Source organism: Silurus meridionalis, chromosome 8, assembly GCF_014805685.1.
Source record: "Silurus meridionalis isolate SWU-2019-XX chromosome 8, ASM1480568v1, whole genome shotgun sequence".
Lineage (NCBI taxonomy): Eukaryota > Metazoa > Chordata > Actinopteri > Siluriformes > Siluridae > Silurus > Silurus meridionalis.
This window is the reverse complement of record NC_060891.1, coordinates 14,861,373-14,883,898: the sequence shown is the minus strand read 5'-3', so window position 1 is coordinate 14,883,898 and position 22,526 is coordinate 14,861,373. Positions and strand designations below refer to the sequence as shown.

General features: G+C 38.8%; 1 protein-coding gene across 1 annotated transcript in view; it reads right to left on the bottom strand.

Annotated features, from left to right (window-relative positions):
• The window catches only part of ralgapa2 (Ral GTPase activating protein catalytic subunit alpha 2), a 103,990-nt gene that overhangs the window by 65,012 nt on the left and 16,452 nt on the right, over positions 1-22,526 (bottom strand). Inside the window, 2 exon segments of the mRNA XM_046855790.1 lie at positions 17,422-17,471; positions 19,579-19,689. Of these exon segments, the coding sequence (XP_046711746.1) occupies positions 17,422-17,471; positions 19,579-19,689 (161 nt within the window).

The window sequence follows — 22,526 nt, the reverse complement described above, 5'->3', positions numbered from 1 at the left end:
TAGAGCCTGTCCTTGCCTTTAAGAAGCAGACGCATTATTAGAGGTGATAGCTGTCGAGGAGGTTTGGTTAAAGTCTCTGCACAGGGAGTCCACAACAAAAGACAAAAGGTTTCAGTAATACTTCAGCCGGGCTCACGACGCTGGCAGAAAACGATCCCCTGCAGAGCCGCACTGGCTGCTGAGACAGTGGCTGTGAGCCGGGAGGAGTAGAGCCCCGGAGTGGCCATGCAGCCCCGGTTGCTGAAGTCTGCTCGTAATCTGCCACGGCTCTCCGGGCATAAGGATGGAGCATTACAGCGGGCTGCGCCTCGCCTGCCTCTGCATTTACATGATCCGCACTCGGCTTTCCTGCCAATGGCGTGCATGACTGAGAATACAGCAGCTCCAGAACACTCTCCTAGCAGGGATTTAGAGCAGCACAACCACAAATACTTCCAGAACTTTTACAGCCCTTAAGAATAAGCAGCACCATAGTAACATCTGAGGATTGCTATTAGGATTAGTCAGAAACAAGCTAAATATTTTGAGAAAAAATCGTTTCATTCTTTAAAAATAACAGTTTTTGTTTCAGTGTCAATAATTCTGACATCACCTGCAATTAAAAGAATAGATGTTCGAGACATTGGGGCATGCACAATCAGATAGAAGCTAATAAAGCTGCATGAACATTTCTACTTAAATGCAAAGAAAAATCTGAGCCAATCAGATTGCCTGTAAGTCTCTTAGGGCCCCTGAGCAAGGCCCTTAGTGCTCCAGGGGCGGTGTATCATGATCGACCCTGCGCTCTTACCCCAGGATATGTGAAGAAAGAAAGAGTTTCACTGTACTGCGTCTAGAGAGTGTCTGGGATTGAAGGAAGGGGACAAGGCTTCACAACACCTATGCTAATCATTCCAAATGAATGTGGCCCATCTCCTGTTTTATCAGGGAGAAAAATACCACTCTATTAGTGTGCTTCTGAGTGTAACTCAAACGCCATAATGATTAAAGGTTTGGAGTAACGTAATTCTGACATCCAGAGTAATTCTAGCCAACAGGCTTGTGTGGTAAAATAATATTGCCCCATACACAAAGTTACACTGCTGTAATATTCACCAATGTTATATGTAAAAGAGCTGCAGAGGTTGTCAGCTAATATATAGTCTATAAAATGTGTTCTGTATAATTATTTTTTCACTGTGCATGCCCAATACATGTATTGTTTAGTTATATGCTGGTTTAATGCTCTACTGCACAGCACTTTGCTTAGTCAGCACTTCCACATTCCTGCCTTTTCCAGATTCTGTAGAGTATCCGTAGAGTAAAAGCAGCTCCTACTGACAACCAGGTCAGAGCATGGTTTCTTAGTAGCATTTTATGTGATAACACTATTAACTTTGATTTAGCTTGGGTTGGTTTTATGTTTTATTAATTTAAAAGTCAAAAGAGAGGATTTTACTACTATTAAATTACCATGCTACAGAAATTCACTACTTCAAACCTGGAGGCATATTACTATTATTAAATAATAATAATTAAATAATAATAAGTAAATAAATAAATAAATAATTTGGGGGGGAGAACCTGAGGGAACCTGAGGCTGTGTGGCAATGTACTTTAGGGATTGGTGCTGGGAGCTTCTCTTGCATTTGATGAGGTTTTCACAGCAGCTCTGCATTACTTTACCGGTCCAGAGAGTGGCAGCAGCACATCACAGTTACCCTCGATTTATCCCTAATCCTCTTAAAAATCTGAGCACTGAATCTAACTGTTGATCTCAGAAAAGACTTAAGTCCTGTAGCCCTGCCATGTGACTACAGGCCACTGAAAAATATGTCCCTTTATAACCTTCAATAAATTATCCATGGAAATGATCCCTGGCTGCATGGAAAGACCATGTGAAATATGTGTCTTATTTTAGTCAGCTGACTGGTGTTTATAGTAAAGGGATGAGAAAAAAAATTTTTTTTACGGCAATTTGTAAAAGATTTGCTCTCCGACTTAAATGTTTTTATGAGACCATTTGAAAGAGTGAAACATAAGAATGATGTGTCATCTGAAACCATCACCAAACTATGGTGCAAAATGGCACATGAAGAAACTTAAAAAGAGGACGAAATGAGTCCGGATTATGACTACATGCATCCACGGTAAAAGGTAATTTCTCTTTAAAGTATCTCAGTGTTCTTTTATTCATAGCCTATTCGGGCCAGTTACAAAGCGGCCTCGTTTTAATGGCCTGCCGGAGTCGAGCCTGAACATCGATCATAGCTAATCTCTCTGTGATCCGGCGCGAAAAGAAAATTGCAGAATAATGAGAAATCCATCGGCCATGTCCGCCTGTGAGCTCATTTCTTAATTTAGTACAGTAGCACTCTGAGCAAGCGTACATTAGCTCACAGAAAAAAATGATTGGCTAAACCTAATGCCTGCTCATGCACTACTGTCTGTTGGTACTGGATCAGAGTGAACCCCTTAAACGCGCATTAGATATGAAAACCTGCGTCATAGTGCCGTTCTGGAGCCTTGACAGGGTCATGTGTTGAGAGAAGGTACGAGGGGGGAGGACTGAGGAAGTGTGTCCTGTTTTTCCTATCCATGCTGACTCATCATTATGCTGGTCAGCAGGTCAAAGAGCACAGAGCTGAAATAAATCGTGGTGATTAGTGTTTCCCACAGATATTAAATATTCCTCGGTGAAAGCAATAGTGGTTGGGGTTTGGGCGGGTGTGTGGTTGATCTGGTACAGTTAATATAATGCTTATTATTCCAGCTGTTCTTACTATTCTACTTATTGTTATTTCAACCTATTTAGGGCATTTCATTTATCCAGAAATATATGTTTCACAGCTTTTTTTTTTAGTAGCTAGCAAGATGGTACTCACTAACCGTGTTGCGTATTCATTAACTAGCATCATAACTCGCTGGTGCCCACTATGACCACTTCACTGCTGTCAAGGACTCCAATCTCAGAGCATTAAACACTATTATCTAATCTAATTTACTGTACTTTTTAAATTCTACATTGCTCATTACCGTTATCCTCTACAGCAGGTTATAGATGACTGCCACAAATATCCACAAAAGGGATCAGCACTTACATACTTATTAGGGATAGATATCAGTTCCCTTAAACATTCTAAATATTATTTGTGCAATTTATATTTCTCCCAACCACACTTTTATTTTTCTTTTTTCTGTGTGTGTGTGTTTACATTCCGCTGCTTGGAAATGATGCGCTCAGTAATTGTAAACTGGCGACGAGACGGCTTGGCAATATTGATTTTTTTTCCCCCTTGCATCCTTTATTCTCATTAGAAAAATATCCTTGTGAGCCTGAGTAAAACAGGAAAACTAGCATTCTTACCAGAGAACAGGAAAAGAGGGTAAAATTGTACAAAAAAAACCCAAAAAAAATAATAATAATTTCCAAAAAGGAAAACTGTATTCTGGATGAGAGATGAAGGGCATCCAAGGAATGTCAAGGCAATGACACAAATTCTTCCTGATTCATATAAAATGATATAAATTCCTATGTTAAATTGCAACGTGTGAAAATACTAAACATATTAGCAGGTCTAATATTACAATAATAACAACATAAACATAAATGGATATCATGGCAACCTTGGCAGCTGCTCAGCAGATCAGTCTAGTTTATTGTTTATGTATGCACAAGTTATGCATTAATCACTGTAGCTGTAAAGTGTACAGAGAAAAAGAGCAAATTATACGTTTTTGCACCTCATAGTTACTTTATATCTACACTCTATGGACTAATGTTTGTGGACACCTGACCATAAGATTCATCTGTACTTCTTAAAAACCATCCCATTCCTCACTTAGTCCCCGCCTGCCGCTATAATGACCTCCACTATTCTAGAAAGATGTTCTACTAGATTTTGCAGCGTGCTTGTGGAGATTTGTGCTCGTTCAGCCACAACAGTGTTAGTAAAGTCAGGTATTGATGTAGAATGAGGAGTCCTAGGGTGCAATCACTATTCCAATTTATCACAAAAATGTTCAATAGGGTTGTGAACAGAGCTTTATAGCAGGCCAGACAAGATCTTCCACTCCAACCCATGTCGGCTGTCCTAATACTTTTGTCCATATAGTGTATTCTCTTGGGTTACATTCATCCCCCATTGTTAGTTTTTCACTGTTGTTAGCTTCTCTCTGCCTTTCTTTACCTTGATTCTCTGTGTATTTTTTAAGGATAATTTTATTGGGGAAACCTGCGAATAAAAACCCTGAGGGACACCAAAAATCTCTACAACGCAAAACAAACTGTTTTCAAGTGTAATTAATTTATTTACACTTTTCCAATGCTAAACTAAATATGCAAATACAAATACAGCAAAGCACAATATAAAATTATTAATGAATTTTGTGAAACAGTTTCAGGCTGAAAAGCAAATTCTAGCTTAAGATTAAATAGTACAGAGAAGCATTTATTTCAGAAAGTGCTGCTTTGCCACTTTAAGGGATGAAGAACTCATTCAAATGTGTGTCTTGTTTTGCCTGACTGCCTCCCCAGTACCATGAGAGGGCCTTTGTGCGTGTGCGTGTGTGCGAGTGTGAGTGTGAGACACCTGCCACAGTGAGACCGGCTCACTGTCTACGAAATCCAAACACTAAGGCACTACTATAGAGAGCTCATGGCAGAGAGGAAGCAGCCATTAATCCTCCATCTGGATGTGAAAGAAACTAGTGAAGCTAATAGCAGTCAAGAGCAGGGACTCTTTAAACATGCTACCACTTATCACACACTATTCATGCACTGGCTATACTTGCCCTCTGATAAGTCTTTTACAAACCTTACACACTTTATTAAACAACAAAATCTGACTAATGACACAGGTCATGTCAAATAGTAATGGCAAATGTTTTTCAATTCTTGTCTCTCTGGTGTTCATTTCTTAATGAATACACTGCACCACAAGGGAGATGCGATACTAACCTTAGCAAGCAACATGAGAGTTTACTGGCCTAACAGACTAATGTCAGAAAATTAGATGTTATGTGAGCACTGAAAGAAACTTGAGAAGAGCTGGATGTCTGAATTATTTACTCCAGTTTCTTGTAATGTGTACCATGCACATATTCAAAGTAATATTTATAGTTTTTTTTTCGCAAGAATATTTGAGAGTAATTATCTGTCTGGCCATTTATATATATATATATATATATATATATATATATATATATATATATATATATATATATATATATATATATATATACACACACACATACATACATACATACATACATACATACATACAGTGCCCTCCACAATTATTGGCACCCCTGTTTAAGATGTGGTCGTGGACTTCAAAAATTCTCCTTTTTTAAAACAACATAGAACCCAAATGCAAAAAGAGAAAATCCAACCTTTTATTTAAGTACATTACTTTGGTGGTAAAAAATCACACATTTAGAAAAAAAAAAAACTTGAAATCATGTGTGCCACAATTATTGGCACCCTGATGTTAATACTTTGTACAACCTCCTTTTGCCAACAAGACAGCACTTAATCTCCTCCTATAACATTTCACAAGATTGGAGAACACAGAGAGAGGATTTTGACCATTCTTCTTGCACAATCTTTCTAGATCATCCAGTGTCCTGGGTCCTCTCTTATGCACTCTTCTCTTTAGCTCGCCCCACAGGTTTTCGATTGGGTTGAGGTCTGGGGACTGAGATGGCCATGGAGGACCTTGAGTTTGTGACTGCTGAACCACTTTTGTGTAGATTTTGCCACATGTTTTGGATCATTATCCTGCTGAAAGACCCAATGACGACCCATCTTCAGCTTTCTGGCAGAGGCCATCAGGTTTTTATTTAAAATATCCTGGTACTTCAAAGCTTTCATAATGCCATGCACCCTAACAAGGTTCCCAGGGCCTTTGGAAGAGAAACAGGCCCACAGCATCACAGATCCTCCACCATACTTCACGGTGGGCATGAGGTGCTTTTCGGCATACTCATCTTTTGTTTTACGCCAGACCCACTTAGAGTGTTTGTTGCCAAAAAGCTCAATCTTAGTCTCATCTGACCAAAGCACACGATCCCAGTTGAAGTCCCAGTACCGCTTAGCAAACTCCAGACGTTTACGTTTGTGAGTGTTAGTGAGAAAAGGCTTTTTCCTTGCATGCCTCCCAAACAGCTTGTTGGCATGTAACCAACAAGGGGTTGGTTCCCTGACTGGGGATCGGGCCCGGGCCGCAGCGGAGAGAGCGCCGCATCCTAACCACTAGACCACCAGGGAACCTAAATATATATATATATATATATATATACACACAGTACAGACCAAAAGTTTGGACACACCTTCTCATTCAAAGAGTTTTCTTTATTTTTAGGACTATGAAAATTGTAGATTCACACTGAAGGCATCAAAACTATGAATTAACACATGTGGAATTATATATGGAATTATATACATAACAAAAAAGTGTGAAACAACTAAAAAATGTCATATTCTAGGTTCTTCAAAGTAGCCACCTTTTGCTTTGATTACTGCTTTGCACACTCTTGGCATTCTCTTGATGAGCTTCAAGAGGTAGTCACCTGAAATGGTCTTCCAACAGTCTTGAAGGAGTTCCCAGAGATGCTTAGCACTTGTTGGCCATTTTGCCTTCACTCTGCGGTCCAGCTCACCCCTAAACCATCTCGATTGGGTTCAGGTCCGGTGACTGTGGAGGCCAGGTCATCTGGCGCAGCACCCCATCACTCTCCTTCTTGTTAAAATAGCCCTTACACAGCCTGGAGGTGTGTTTGGGGTCATTGTTCTGTTGAAAAATAAATGATGGTCCAACAAACCGGATGGAATAGCATGCCGCTGCAAGATGCTGTGGTAGCCATGCTGGTTCAGTATGCCTTCAATTTTGAATAAATCCCCAACAGTGTCACCAGCAAAGCACCCCCACACCATCACACCTCCTCCTCCATGCTTCACGGTGGGAACCAGGCATGTAGAGTCCATCCGTTCACCTTTTCTGCGTCGCACAAAGACACGGTGGTTGGAACCAAAGATCTCAAATTTGGACTCATCAGACCAAAGCACAGATTTCCACTGGTCTAATGTCCATTCCTTTAGCCCAAACAAGTCTCTTCTGCTTGTTGCCTTTCTTTAGCAGTGGTTTCCTAGCAGATATTCTACCATGAAGGCCTGATTCACACAGTCTCCTCTTAACAGTTGTTGTAGAGATGTGTCTGCTGCTAGAACTCTGTGTGCCATTGACCTGGTCTCTAATCTGAGCTGCTGTTAACCTGCGATTTCTGAGGCTGGTGACTCGGATGAACTTATCCTCCGCAGCAGAGGTGACTTTTGGTCTTCCTTTCCTGGGGCGGTCCACATGTGAGCCAGTTTCTTTGTAGCGCTTGATGGTTTTTGTGACTGCACTTGGGGACACTTTCAAAGTTTTCCCAATTTTTCGGACTGACTGACCTTCATTTCTTAAAGTAATGATGGCCACTCGTTTTTCTGTACTTAGCTGCTTTTTTCTTGCCATAATACAAATTCTAACAGTCTATTCAGTAGGACTATCAGCTGTGTATCCACCTGACTTCTGCACAACACAACTGATGGTCCCAACCCCATTTATAAGGCAAGAAATCACACTTATTAAACCTGACAGGGCACACCTGTGAAGTGAAAACCATTTCAGGTGACTACCTCTTGAAGCTCATCAAGAGAATGCCTAGAGTGTGCAAAGCAGTAATCAAAGCAAAAGGTGGCTACTTTGAAGAACCTACAATATGACATATTTTCAGTTGTTTCACACTTTTTTGTTATGTATATAATTCCACATGTGTTAATTCATAGTTTTGATGCCTTCAGTGTGACTACAATTTTTCATAGTCATGAAAATAAAGAAAACTCTTTGAATGAGAAGGTGTGTCCAAACTTTTGGTCTGTACTGTGTGTGTGTATATATATATATATATATATATATATATATATATATATATATATATATATATATATATATATATATAAAAATAATAAAACACAAACATATACATACAGTGCATCCGGAGCAATTGTTTACAGCACTTAATTATTTTCCTTAAAATTATACAAACAATAGCCCATAATGACAACGTGAAAGAAGTTTGTTGGAAATCTTTGCAAATTTATTACAAATAAAAAACATAAAAAAAAAAAACCCAAATAAAATAAAAATCACATGTACATAAGTATTCACAGCCTTTGCCATGACACTCAAAATTGAGCTCAGGTGCATCCTGTTTCCACTGATCATAGTCAGGGAGGTGACCAGGAACCTGATGGCCACTCTGGAAAAGCTCCAGCATTTCTATGTGAAGAGAGGAGAAAATCTATCTCTGCAGCACCCCACCAATCTCTCAAAAGATCCTCAGTAAAAGGTATATGACAGCCCGTATGGAGATTGCCAAAAGGCCCCTAAAGGACTTTCAGACCATAAGAAAAAAAGATTAAACTCTGGCCTGGATGCCAAGCGTCATGTCTGGAAGAAACCAGGCACTGCTCATCACCCGGCCAATAGCATCCCTACAGTGAAGCATGTTAGTATCAGCATCATGCTGTGGCAATGTTTTTTCAGAGGCAGGAACTGGTAGGCTGGTCAGGATTGAGGGAAAGAGGAATGCAGCAATGTACAGAGACATACTTCATGAAAACCTATGAAACCATACTTCATGAAAATGGCTGTACACAGACGCTCCCTATCCAAACTGTTGGAGCTTGAGAGGTTCTGCAAAGAAGAATGGGAGAAACTGCCCAAAAATAGGTGTGCCAAGCTTGTAGCATCATACTCAAAAAGACTTGAAGCTGTAACTGATGCCGAGGTGCTTCATCAAAGTATTGAGCAAAGGCTGTTTTTTCTGTTTTTTATTTTTAATACATTTGCAAATATTTCAAACTCACTTCTTTTACATTGTCATTATGGGGTAATGTTTATAGAATTTTGACGAAAATTGATTCCGTTTTGGAAAAAGGCTGTAACATAACATAAAATGTAGAAAAAGTGAAGCGCAGTGAACACTTTTCAGATGAATTGTATATTCTTTATATGTATATGTAAAGTACGCTGTATAGACTTTGTGGCTGCACGGGTTGTTGCTGGGATCCTCTTCCCTCCTTTAAATTGACATCACACAGCTGCTGGATGTTAGATACATGTCACTTCTTCACCTGCCGATTGAGGATGCCCAAAATGCGCTTATAATCAGGTCTGGATACTTCCTTTGACCTCATGATTCTCATTTGCTCTGACATGCATTGTGATCTGTAAGGTCTTATATAGACAGGTGTTTTTAACACATGAACTAGCTCAGTTTCTGACAGACTGATGCTGTCGAGTCTGGGACAGTGGTCTGACAAAACATAACCGCTTTGGATTTGTGTTAAATATAAGCATAAACTAATCTCTACTGGTAACGATTAAAAAGAGAAAATAACGTTTTGCGTTAAATTTGAGTCGAAGACCTCGTTACCAGGACAAGGACTTCTTAAAGAACCATATGCAACTAAAATGACATCAATTAGTTTTGTAATACAGTAGTAAATGTTTCTTTTGTGAATTCTTCATTGACATAATTATTCAACCCCTTAAAGACTACCACTCTGAAGAACAGAGGTTCAATTAAGTGTTTTCAATCAGGTATTGAAAACACCTGTGGATATCAGGGAGCAGCAATAAAGCCTAATAAGCACCAATTAGGCAGCTTTAAAATGACTGTGATACTCAGCTCCTTCTAGACATTTACTGGTGTGGTTACAAACATGGTGAGGTCAAGAGAATGGTCCAGGAAGACAAGAGAACAGGTGATTACTCTTCACAGGAAGGGCAATGGCTATAAGAAGATTGCAAAGATGTTAAACATACCAAGAGACACCATAGGAAGCATCATTCGCAAATTCAAGGCAAAGGGCACTGTTGAAACGCTACCTGGTCGTGGCAGAAAGAAGATGCTGACTTCGACTGCTGTGCGCTACCAGAAGCGTAGAGTGGAGAAAAGTCCCCGTGTGACTGCTGAGGAACTGAGAAAAGATTTGTCAGATGTGGGTACTGAAGTTTCTGCTCAGACAATACGGCGCACCCTGCGTAATGAAGGCCTCCATGCCAGAACTCCCAGGCGCACCCCCTTGCTGTCCCCAAAGAATAAGAAGAGTCGACTGCAGTATGCCAAAAGTCATGTGGACAAACCACAGAAGTTTTGGGATAGTGTTCTGTGGACTGATGAAACAAAATTAGAACTGTTTGGGCCCATGGATCAACGCTATGTTTGGAGGAGGAAGAACAAGGCCTATGAAGAAAAGAACACCTTGCCTACTGTGAAGCATGGCGGGGGGTCAATCATGCTTTGGGGCTGTTTTGCTTCTGCAGGTACTGGGAAGCTTCAGCGTGTGCAAGGTACCATGAATTCTCTTCAGTACCAGGAGATATTGGATGACAATGTGATGCAGTCCGTCACAAACCTGAGGCTTGGAAGGCGTTGGACCTTTCAACAGGACAATGATCCCAAGCATACCTCCAAGTCCACTAGAGCATGGTTGCAGATTAAAGGCTGGAACATTTTGAAGTGGCCATCGCAGTCACCAGACTTAAATCCGATTGAGAACCTCTGGTGGGACTTAAAGAAAGCAGTTGCAGTGCGCAAGCCTAAGAATGTGACTGAACTGGAGGCTTTTGCCCATGATGAATGGGCGAAGATACCCGTAGATCGCTGCAAGACACTTGTGTCAAGCTATGCTTCACGTTTAAAAGCTGTTATAACTGTAAAAGGATGTTGTACTAAGTACTAAGATTGAATGTCACTTGGGGGTTGAATAAAACTGATAATGATGTGAGCTCAGAAAAGACATTTGTGGTTATTTCATTATAAATGTTATGTTATATTTGTCTGACCTACACATGCCTCTTTGATTTAATTGTAAGCAGGATGACTGAATGATCATAATCAATGTCAAACCGACCAAAACAATCAATTTCAGTGGGGGTTGAATAATTTTGAACACAACTGTATGTTTAATTTTGCCTGTACAATGCATGAATATATATAGACACATCTGTAAATGCCAGCATGGAGCCAGACACAAAGAGATCAGAGAGAAGCAAAGAGAGGGAGGAGAAAACAATAGTCTTCATCGTAACTCTGACAGTAGCCTCAAGGATGAGCCCGTATAGAAGCAGGTCACATACATCACCATACTGAGCAACGCTAACTAATCCTCTATGCTCCAATCATTGCCAGAATATAGCTGATGGCTTTTGACAAAGGACCAAGTTTCCGTGTGAACGCAGCTCTGTTTCAGCGTGATATGGAGATTACCCAGACTGCACCTGGAAATTCCTCTCTTGTAGATCACATCACAATGCCGATAAACAAGCAGCTTTTCTACCAAACCAAGCTTCCATCTTATAGCTAAACTTACACCCTTCTGGTTGACAAGAAGAAATTCAAAAATATGACAAGATGTGCCCAAACAGCTACATTTCTCATATTCAAATCACAGCCAGTTGGAAAACCCAGATCCCCAAAATCACTGTGGCCTCCAAAAATGGCAGATGCAAAATCTCCAACTCCCAACACACACACACACACACACACTCGCCTGCTCTGCACCTCCATGCTACCAATTAAATCTCATGCACACAAATAAATGAGGCTCCCATTCACAAACTCTCTGCTAATTTAATATTGTTTGTGCCGTGCTCCATTGACTTTTCAGGCCTTACAGTTTATGATTGATATCTTGTTGCACACTTGTTCTTTGCCGCTGCTTGGATTCAGTTTGCACATCGCAAATCTTCTGTCTGTGTTTTGCCTGCGTTTTTGCCTATTGATTTGATGACATGTTTTTTCTGCACTTGCTTCCGCTCCTGTTGCTTTCATGACACTTTGTTGGATATTTGGGCTTTGATTCTACAAACCTCAACCCCTAGTTATATAATACTACAGCCCTGTAGAATGCCATTACTGAAAGAAGAGAAGACACGTACAACCGAGGATAAAAAGGGAACGACCATCAACAGTCATTCAGTGTCATATGTTTTATTTTTCCATTTTTATTTACATGTTGGTTTAAAACTATTTTGCGAGTCGCTGAACCAAACTCATTTCCCTGTTGAAAATGCAGCACTATAAAGAGTCACAATCGCAAAGTGAAAAAAAAAAAGAATAACAGACCACTTAGGCCTGTGTACTTCTACAAATAAATGTTGAATAAATGTAAACAACAATCGAGTATTTACTGTATTTACATAATGTTTACTATCTCCTCTCAGGGCTGCGGTTTTTATGTTATAATATTTTTGGTTGATATAGATTTGCCTCCAGATCCAGAAATTATTCACAGCACTTCACCTTTTCCACATTTTATGTTACTGCCTTTTTCCAAAATGGATTCAATGCATTATTTTTCTCAAAATTCTACAAACAAAACCACCCAATAATGTGAAAAAAATTATTTGTTTAAAATCTTTGCTAATTTATTTTTAATAAATAAAAATACTTTTATTATTATTATCATTATTATTATCATTATTATTATTGTTATTATATTTATGCGAATGACACTCAAAATTGAGATCAGGTGCCTTCTGTTTCCACTGATCATCCTTGAGATGTTTCTACAATTTGATTGGAGTTCACCTGTGGTAAATTCAGTTGATTGGACCAGATTTGGGTAAGCACACAAGTTTTTATATGAGGTCCCACAGTTAACAGTGCATGTCAGAGCACAGACCGAGACATGAAGTCCAGTGAATTGTCTGTAGACCTCAGAGACTGGATTATTTCGAGGAACAGATCTGGAAAAGCAACCGAGGGAGAAAGGCCTTTAGTCAGGGAGGTGACCAAGAACCCGATAGTCACTCTGAAAGAGTTCCAGCATTTTTCTGTGGAAAGAGGAAAACCTTCCAAAAAAACAAGCATCTCTTCAGCACTCCAGCAATCAGGCCTGTATGGTAAAGTGGCCAGAGGGAGGCCACTCCTCAGTGAAAGGTTCATGACAGCCGGTCTGGAGTTTGCCAAAAGGGAAACTAAATTCTCTGGTCTGATGAAACAAAGACTGAACTCTTTGGCCTGAATGCCAAGCGTCATGTCTAAAGGAAACCAGGCACCACTCATCACCTGACCAATAACATCCCTACTGTGAAGCATGGTGGTATCAGCTACATGCTGTGGAGATATTCTTCTATGGCACGAACTGGGAGACAGTCAGAATCGAGGGAAAGATGAATGCAGCAAATGTACAGAGACGTATGTATGTCTCTGTACAGAGAATGTACAGACATACACCATGAAAACCTGCTCCAGAGCGCTCTGGACCTCAGACTGGGGCACCGGTTTATTTTCAAACAGGACAATGACCCAAAGCAAACAGCAAAGATAACAAAGAAGTGGCTACGGGACAACTCTGTAAATGTCCTTGAGTTGAAGCTGATTGAACATCTCTGGAGAGATCTGAAAATGGCTGTACACTCCCCATCCAACCTGTTGGAGCTTTAGCGGTTCTGCAAAGAAGAATGGGAGAAACTGCCCAAAAGTAGGTGTGCCAAGCTTGTAGCATCATACTCAAAAAGACTAGAAGCTGTAACTGATGCCAAACATGCTTCAACAAAGACTTATGTACAGTGAAGAAAATAAGTATTTGAACACCCTGCTATTTTGCAAGTTCTCCCACTTAGAAATCATGAAGGGGTCTGAAATTGTCATCGTAGGTGCATGTCCACTGTGAGAGACATAATCTAAAAAAAAAAAATCTAGAAATCACAATATATGATTTTTAAACTATTCGTTTGTATGATACAGCTGCAAATAAGTATTTGGACACCTGTCTATCAGCTAGAATTCTGATCCTCAAAGACCTGTTAGTCTGCCTTTAAAATGTCCACCTCCACTACATTTATTATCCTAAATTAGATGCACCTGTTTGAGGTCGTTAGCTGCATAAAGACACCTGTCCACCCCATACAATCAGTAAGAATCCAACTACTAACATGGCCAAGACCAAAGAGCTGTCCAAAGACACTAGAGACAAAATTGTACACCGCCACAAGGCTGGAAAGGGCTACGGGGAAATTGCCAAGCAGCTTGGTGAAAAAAAGGTCTACTGTTGGAGCAATCATTAGAAAATGGAAGAAACTAAACATGACTGTCAATCTCCCTCGGACTGGGGCTCCATGCAAGATCTCACCTCGTAGGGTCTCAAGCCCAGAACTACAAGGGAGGAGCTGGTCAATGACCTGAAAAGAGCTGGGACCACCGTTTCCAAGGTTACTGTTGGTAATACACTAAATCGTCATGGTTTGAAATCATGCATGGCACGGAAGGTTCCCCTGCTTAAACCAGCACATGTCCAGGCACGTCTTAAGTTTGCCAATGACTATTTGGATGATCCAGAGGAGTCATGGGAGAAAGTCATGTGGTCAGATGAGACCAAAATAGAACTTTTGGGTCATAATTCCACTAAACGTGTTTGGAGGAAGAAGAATGATGAGTACCATCCCAAGAACACCATCCCTACTGTGAAGCATGGGGTGGTAGCATCATGCTTTGGGGTGTTTTTCTGCACATGGGACAGGCGACTGCACTGTATTAAGGAGAGGATGACCAGGGCCATGTATTGCGAGATTTTGGGAACAACCTCCTTCCCTCAGTTAGAGCATTGAAGATGGGTCGAGGCTGGGTCTTCCAACATGACAATGACCAAGCACACAGCCAGGATAACCAAGGAGTGGCTCTGTAAGAAGCATATCAAGGTTCTGGCATGGCCTAGCCAGTCTCAGACCTAAACCCAATAGAGAATCTTTGGAGGAGCTCAAACTCCGTGTTTCTCAGCGACAGGCCAGAAACCTGACTGATCTAGAGAAGATCTGTGTGGAGGTGGGCCAAAATCCCTCCTGCAGTGTGTGCAAACCTGGTGAAAAACTACAGGAAACGTTTGACCTTTGTAATTGCAAACAAAGGCTACTGTACCAAATATTAACATTGACTTTCTCAGGTGTTCAAATACTTATTTGCAGCTGTATCATACAAATAAATAGTTAAAAAAATCATACATTGTGATTTCTGGATTTTTTTTTTTTAGATTATGTCTCTCACAGTGGACATGCACCTACGATGACAATTTCAGACCCCTCTATGATTTCTAAGTGGGAGAAGTTGCAAAATAGCAGGGTGTTCAAATACTTATTTTCCTCACTGTACATGTGATTTTTCGTTTTTTATTTTAAATAGATTTGCAAAGATACAGGTTAATCCACAACATCAAAAGTCCTGATATGTACAATAAAAGTCTCATAGAAGGTTTTTAATCTTGGCTTTAAACCTCATCCCAGTCATTAGGATGAATAATGAATTAACTGACCAGGAGACATAAGCTGGAGGACCATGAACCAGATATGGACCCAGTATTCAGCAAACATAACTAAGTATTATAAATACGAGCTCAGCAACTCCAGTTTCTTTTTAACACACAAACTTTTTCAGTTTCTGCAGCAGATCCGATGTTGTGGTACATCCATGATGTGGTCTCATGTACTATTAAAATTATTTAGCTGAAGGCAGCTCATGAGAACAGAGGACTAGAGAGAATGCATCAGAAAGGGGAGAGGGGTTTGATTTTCAGAGATTAGTTCATTTCCTTTTCTGATTAATAGTCTGATGCTATTTTTAGGAAAAAATATATGATGAAGGGGCAGAGATGCATATTCTGCCTTTATTCTTAATGCACCAAATTTAAAACATATCGTTTGCTGAGTCTGAAATACGAGTCAAACAAAACATAACAAATAGCAACTTTACTTTGCCTTATTATATTTCTAGCCATTGCTACAAAGAAAGTTCCTTCAGGTAGCACTAGTGCTGATCCTACTAAGCATCATGCTATATGGTTGGAAGATAAGGTGGCTATGTTTAAACACCATGAAAAGGTTGCCACCATAGCTAATGTATTCAGCTTGAGCTGGACGACTGTATTGCAGAAGTTTATGATAAGGCACGGATTTAAACCCACATTACAGATGATCCTCCAGTGATGAAAAACATTGTCATCAAAAAGAAAAAAGGCAAGAGCTACAGAGAAATGGAACATTCAAGTGTATAAATGTATTAAACATAAATAAAGTTCATATTACTGTGCTCATTCTAATAGATATAATAATAGAGAATTTCTCCAGAAACAACTCACACAAGCACTTAAGTAGTGTTGTTATTTTCCTCAGGGACTTTAATTAGCACTTTCAAAAGGAGTCTTCAGTGTCAGAGCTTTGTAATAGAAAAGCTACAATTTTTTTAACAGCTTTCAATTTTTTCAACATCAGCTGAAGACTGAACGGTTTTGTTTTCGCATTTTTGTGTCATAACAAAAAGGAAGGCTTTTGAGGTGACAACTGTTTAAACCTGTTTAAACAAAAAATAATAACAGGAACTAACTACTTCTGTTGATCTTTCACCACATTAAACTGAACTATTAATGAATAAACATTGGAACGCATCTTTTTAAATGACTAACAAATAGCTCTTGTTGGCAGGTAGCAGTGGTAGAAAAAGAATGTAAGGGCTGTTATTATATAATAAATCAACTTCATTTATCACAAATCAGTACATTTTAGTGCGACATGTGCACACATTATAAGTTCTTAAAGGAAAAGCAAAACAAAACAAAACAAAACAAAAAAGAACCAAATTCCAGTCTGATGTATTTCATGCACACCCTGAAGTGGCTTCTATACAGCGAATGAAACACTACCGTTTTTCCTGAATGACCTTTTCAGATGACCTCTGTTGACACAATGCAAACAGTCTCCTTATTACCATGCTGCATTTTTCATCTCCCTCTGCAAATGTAACTAGAGAGGCCTTGGCCTGCCAGCCTGTCTGTTTGTAGTGGAAACTAGAGCTGCTATTTCAGCCAGGTGAGAAACAACACATGAATACTGTGCCTCCAGGAGGTGCAAGAGAGCAACACACACCTGCTGATTGAACTGAAACAGCATCACAAAGCCTGAATGGACAAACAGATAATCATGTATGTTTTTTTGTTTTGTTTTTTAAACCAGCATATCTATTAGACAGAACTGAATATCATAATATGCTTACAATTGTTATAATTACGTCTGTACTTTTGCTGCCCCAAGCTCAAAACTGTAACCGTAACAAATGTCCCAACTATATAATTGTTGATATAATGCCATAATGGCAAGGAACACAAGTTTCTATTCAAAAGGTATCAAAATATCAGAATCTGTTTTTCATATTTTTTTGAGGAAACTAATAATTATACATCTCTATTGTTTTGTGAAGTGTGTTATTATGGCATAAAGCACCATATTCACTTCTCTTTGTTCAAAAATTCAAGGAAATAATGACATGATGCACATTAAACAAAAGAGAAAGATCCCTAAAGATCACACAGCTTGGTTCATAATATTTCTCTATACTTACTTCAAAAATAAAGAGGATGGAGTCCAGCTCCTCCCGATGAGATTTGTTCCCTGAAAGGAAAAAAACAAGCTTAGCTACCAATAAAAAAAAAAAGTTCAACTTATCCAAAGATAAATTGAATAACAGACTTGTTGGGCAGAAAAATAATAAACTGATCATTTTTAATGCACACCAAATCCTGTACTGTGGTTGGCAATAATGTTTTTTTTTTGTGTGTAAATATTAATTTTTTTTTTAGTATTGCTTTTAACAATGGACATTGTCCCAAAGTGGCTTTGTTAAATTAAATAGGTTGCTAACATTATTTGTAATATTCTAGTGTCAGAAATTGGTCCCTATACATTTCTCCATAATGAGCAAGCCAGTGGAGAAGACCGTGAGGAAGAACTACCCGAGATGGTAAAAAGAAAAGAAACCTTGAGAGGAACCAGGCCATACAATTAAATAATTCATATAGTTTTATTTTAATGTTTTTTAATACTTTTTATTCACAGCAAGTTCACTTGTATACTCTTTTGTTATTTAGTAAAGTATGACATGGTAAAGTTGTCTATAAGAGTGTAAAGAGAGAGTATAAAAGTTTATTTAGTGCTTATGAAGTCTCGGGTGTCAGTGCTCTGTTGTGGTCAGTAATTTCTCCACCATGGGAAAACATTCAACACGGACATTCTGGTTTCTAATAATAACACGAGAAGCTGTACTGTTTTTTTGTTTTGTTTTTAGTTTTTTTACAGGCTGGTGAGGAGACTACTGTTTCTATCTACTACACTATAGTTCTGTGACTATAAAACTAATAAAGATTTATGTGTTGTTTAAAACTTTTACATAATCACAGACAATTCGCTGTGGTACAATTGAAATAAATAAAACAGGAAGTGAACCCGGTTGATTTATTTCTTATTCGATCAATTTGTCTACTGATGTCTAGCCATGAACGTAACTGAACAGCCTTCCTCACTAACATGAACATTTAACCTGGAAACGTTCATACACTATTTAATGCTCACTCAGACACCTGAAATGTAATACACTATATGGACAAAAGTTTGAGGATACCTGACCATGATATTTATATGCGTTTTTTGAACATGCTCTTATAATAATCTCCTGTTCTGAGAAAATGTTCTACTAGATTTTGTAGTGTGACTGTGGGGATTTGTGCTCATTTAGCCATAAGGTTGTTATAGTAAAGTCAGGTATGATGTATGAGAGGAGGCTTGATGTGCAGACAGCGTTCCAGCTCTATAGCCTGGCACTCAAGATCTTCCACTCCAACTCATGCAAACCAGATCTTCATGAAGCTCACTTTGTGCACAGGGGCACAGGTTCGGGGTCTCCTAGTTCAAGTTTAATCCTATGGAACCCAAAACATCTTATACAATTTTGTGCTTCCATTTTAATGACAATTTGAGGAAGAACTCCATATGTCTGGAAAAGTCAAGTGTTCCGATACTTTTGTCCATATAGTGTATCTCATTATATTTACATACAGGATTCTGCTATAGTAGAGATGGTGACATCTGAACACTGGAATCTATACAATTATTGTTAATGAGAGAAGGATTTTCTCAGCACTTTGAACTGAAGAGTAACATGGCGTTGCTCGATGACGTGATGGTTATAAAAAAACAAAAAGAATTATAATAAAACTCTGTGTAAAACAACTCAAGACCCCTGGCTAAATACAGTATTTCCTGACAGTTGTGTCATAATGATCTCAGTGCAAATAGGCAGAATGTAAGTTTTAATAATTTAAAAGCTCACAGTGCTAATGTTTAATGCCTGCTTGTCATTTAGAACAATTAGCAGACTGATGCAAACAAAGAACACTATACAGGTCATCTCATGCATTAAACAACACTTAAATGTCAGATACATGTTTTTTGACAATGAGCTACATACTCACAACCATATGCATTCAACATAATGTCTTATTCATGTCATGTCTGATCAGTTTCACTGTTCTGCCTTTTGAACGAAACACAGTTCCTAGAACCATCAGCCAGGTCGGACTGATTTGATGCACCAGATCAGATAAAAGCATTATAGATCTGTAACACAATGCTGAAGTGCACACAAAATACTACACAGCTGAATGCAACTCAAGAGGCAGCGGAGTTGCTAAAAGCACTTAAAAAGACATAATACAAAACGTACCTTTTTGTTTCAAGTTACTTTCCAGTGTAACAAAATTTTCATAGAAGATAAAATAAATCTGCGAGCAGTTGGTCTCAAAAAAAGCCTTCAGTTCTTGTCTCTCTGTGATATCTGTGAAAATAAAAAAGAGCACGCGGTTATGATTATGATTACAAGCTTCAAAACATGAAGTCCATTTCCATTTTTATTATTTATATAGTGAAAGCCAGATGTTCATTTCTATTTGTCCCTAATAAGCAAGCCAGTAGCATGATGGCAAGGAAAAACTCCTGAGACAATATGATTAGTGATGGATAAACTACAATATTTCTGTACTTGAGGGACAAAACAGAAACAAATCGCCTGCTTTAATATTACTCCCATGAAAGTACTACCTTCTACATTTGTTTGAATAACAGTAAAAAGATATTATCTTCGGTTCACTATATAGGCAAAATGTATATAGCAATATGTGGATATGCCCCTAAACTGTTAGCACAAAGTTGAACACAGGCAGTTGTATAGGACGTCCTTGAATGTGGAAGCATTTACATTTTCCCTTCATTAGAACCAGGAGACCCAAACCTCTTCCAGCATGGCAATGCCCCTGTGCGCAAATCGAGATCCATGAAGATATGGCTTACATGGGTTGGAGTGGAAAATCTTGAGTGGCCTGCTATAGAGCTCTGACCTCATCCCTACTGAACGCCTTTGGAATGAACGTGATAACTGACTGCACCCCAGGCCTCCTCACCCTACATCAGTACCTGACTTTACTAATGACCTTGTGACTGAATAAACAAATCTCCACAAACACACTCCAAAATATAGTGGAACATCTTCCCAGAAGAGTGGATGCTACAGTATTATAATAAACAATGGGAATTAAATGTGAAATGGGATGTTCAAAAAGCACATAAATCTTACAGTCAGGTGTCCTCCAACTTGTGTCAGTAAAAGTATCAGTCTATGAGATCATACCTTTTTATGGAGAGAGTTTTCTATTGTTACAGACACACAGTGAGAACACGTTACTCCACATCTACTCTTGTAAGAACAGTTGGTTACAGTTGTGGTCTCATGACAGGTTCACATTTAACACATTTTATGTATTTACTTCAAGTGTAGTGGAGTAAAAACAAGATCATAGACTAAATTGCATCCAATACAATAAACTGAAGCTAAATTTCCTAAAATTCTAAATACTCTGATAAAGAACCCCTGCTGAAAAAATGTAAACATTTAAATAAAAAATGAAAAAAAAATTATTTGATACTATCCTCCTTGAAAGGACTCCATCCTTTTGTGGATGAGAGCAGATCGTGAGATCATGAGTGATATGCCTCTACAGCTGTATACTACAGAATTACTCAGTGCTAATATGCGTTGTAAGGATTTTTAATATGGGTCATTTCTGTTTTTCGAGTTTTAAATGTAAGTCTATAATATCAATAATATTAAAGTGTAGTTATCCACTACTCAGTGATTAGTCCTTGAATGTAAACTGTATTTGGCATATAAAATCAAATAATACTATTTAGATAGGGTGAGGAAAACAAAATATATATATATATATATATATATATATATATATATATATATATATATATATATATATATATATATATATATACACACACACACACACACACACACACACACACACACACAGACAGACAGAGAGACAGATAGATAGATCTGATCACTGATTTGCTGGTTGCGCTGCATGATCCTTTTGCACAGAACGAGGATTATAATGAAATCACAGAAATTGTCTGAGCATGTACAGTACACAATGCTGTGTTGTAGAACCTGCTATTATCTGAACCTGAACAGAATGACTTGATTTGGATTCATGAGCAGGACACAATCAAACATGGGTGTGAACATTTACTGCTTCAACATTTAATAGCCAAAAAAAGACTATAAAACACAAGGATGTGTGTAAATATTGGTGTAGTGCAGATAACCATCTGGTCTTGATAATTCTGCATAAGTACAGGAGGAGAATAAAACCAACTGCAATCAGCTGAAACTACAATTGAAATGCTTCAGTCTGATGTTGATGAACCCCCGATAATTTGCGTCTCGGACAATTTGTGGGTTCTCATTTGGAACCTAACTAACAGCAAGTTGCGGATTATCATAAAATTCACAGGAATCCGCAGCGGGACCGAATGTTCGGTAACGTGTAAAGTGTAAAGTGACATGACAATGCCTAGATGAATTCACTAAGGTATCTTAGGGGCAGCAGGGGCATCCAGAATTTGCAGATTTTCAGAACTCGTGAGGGGTCTTAGAACGGTACCCCCGCGAGTTCTGGGGGACCACTGTATATTCATGTACTATATTGACAAAGATTTGTGAACACCTGACTATAAGATTCGTATGTGATTATTTCTTAAACACCCCATTCCACATCAGGTCTGCATTTCTTGTTTTAATAACCCCCACTTTTCTGGGAAGATGTTCCACTAGATTTTGGAATGTGGTTTTAGAGCTTTTACTCGATATCATACCATGTAAACCATGATGGAACAGGTTTGGGTCTCCTTGGTCCAAGTGTAGCACAAACTTTGTAGTAAAAGTCTGGCAAAGAATCACGTACATCTGGAAAATTCAGGTGTCCCGATACTTTTGTCCATATCGCAGGTATATATATTTGTTATTACAATATATTGTTTTGCTCAATCTTGAACACAGTTTATTGATTACTGGCTAGCATCCAAACTCTCAGGTTAATGAACATCCAAACACACATAGGAAAGGAGTACATGTTATTGCTTCAGTTCTCTTATTAGTTTGCTGCTGTTGTGCCCTTCTTTCTCTCTCCTAATGTCTTTATCTCTCCTCTCTCTCATCTTTCTGAATCACTCTCTTCCTCTCGAACGTAAAAGTCTTTATCTCCTCTCTTATATGCTCTAATCACTCTATGCCTCTCCTCTCACAAGATTCAAGCACATTTATTG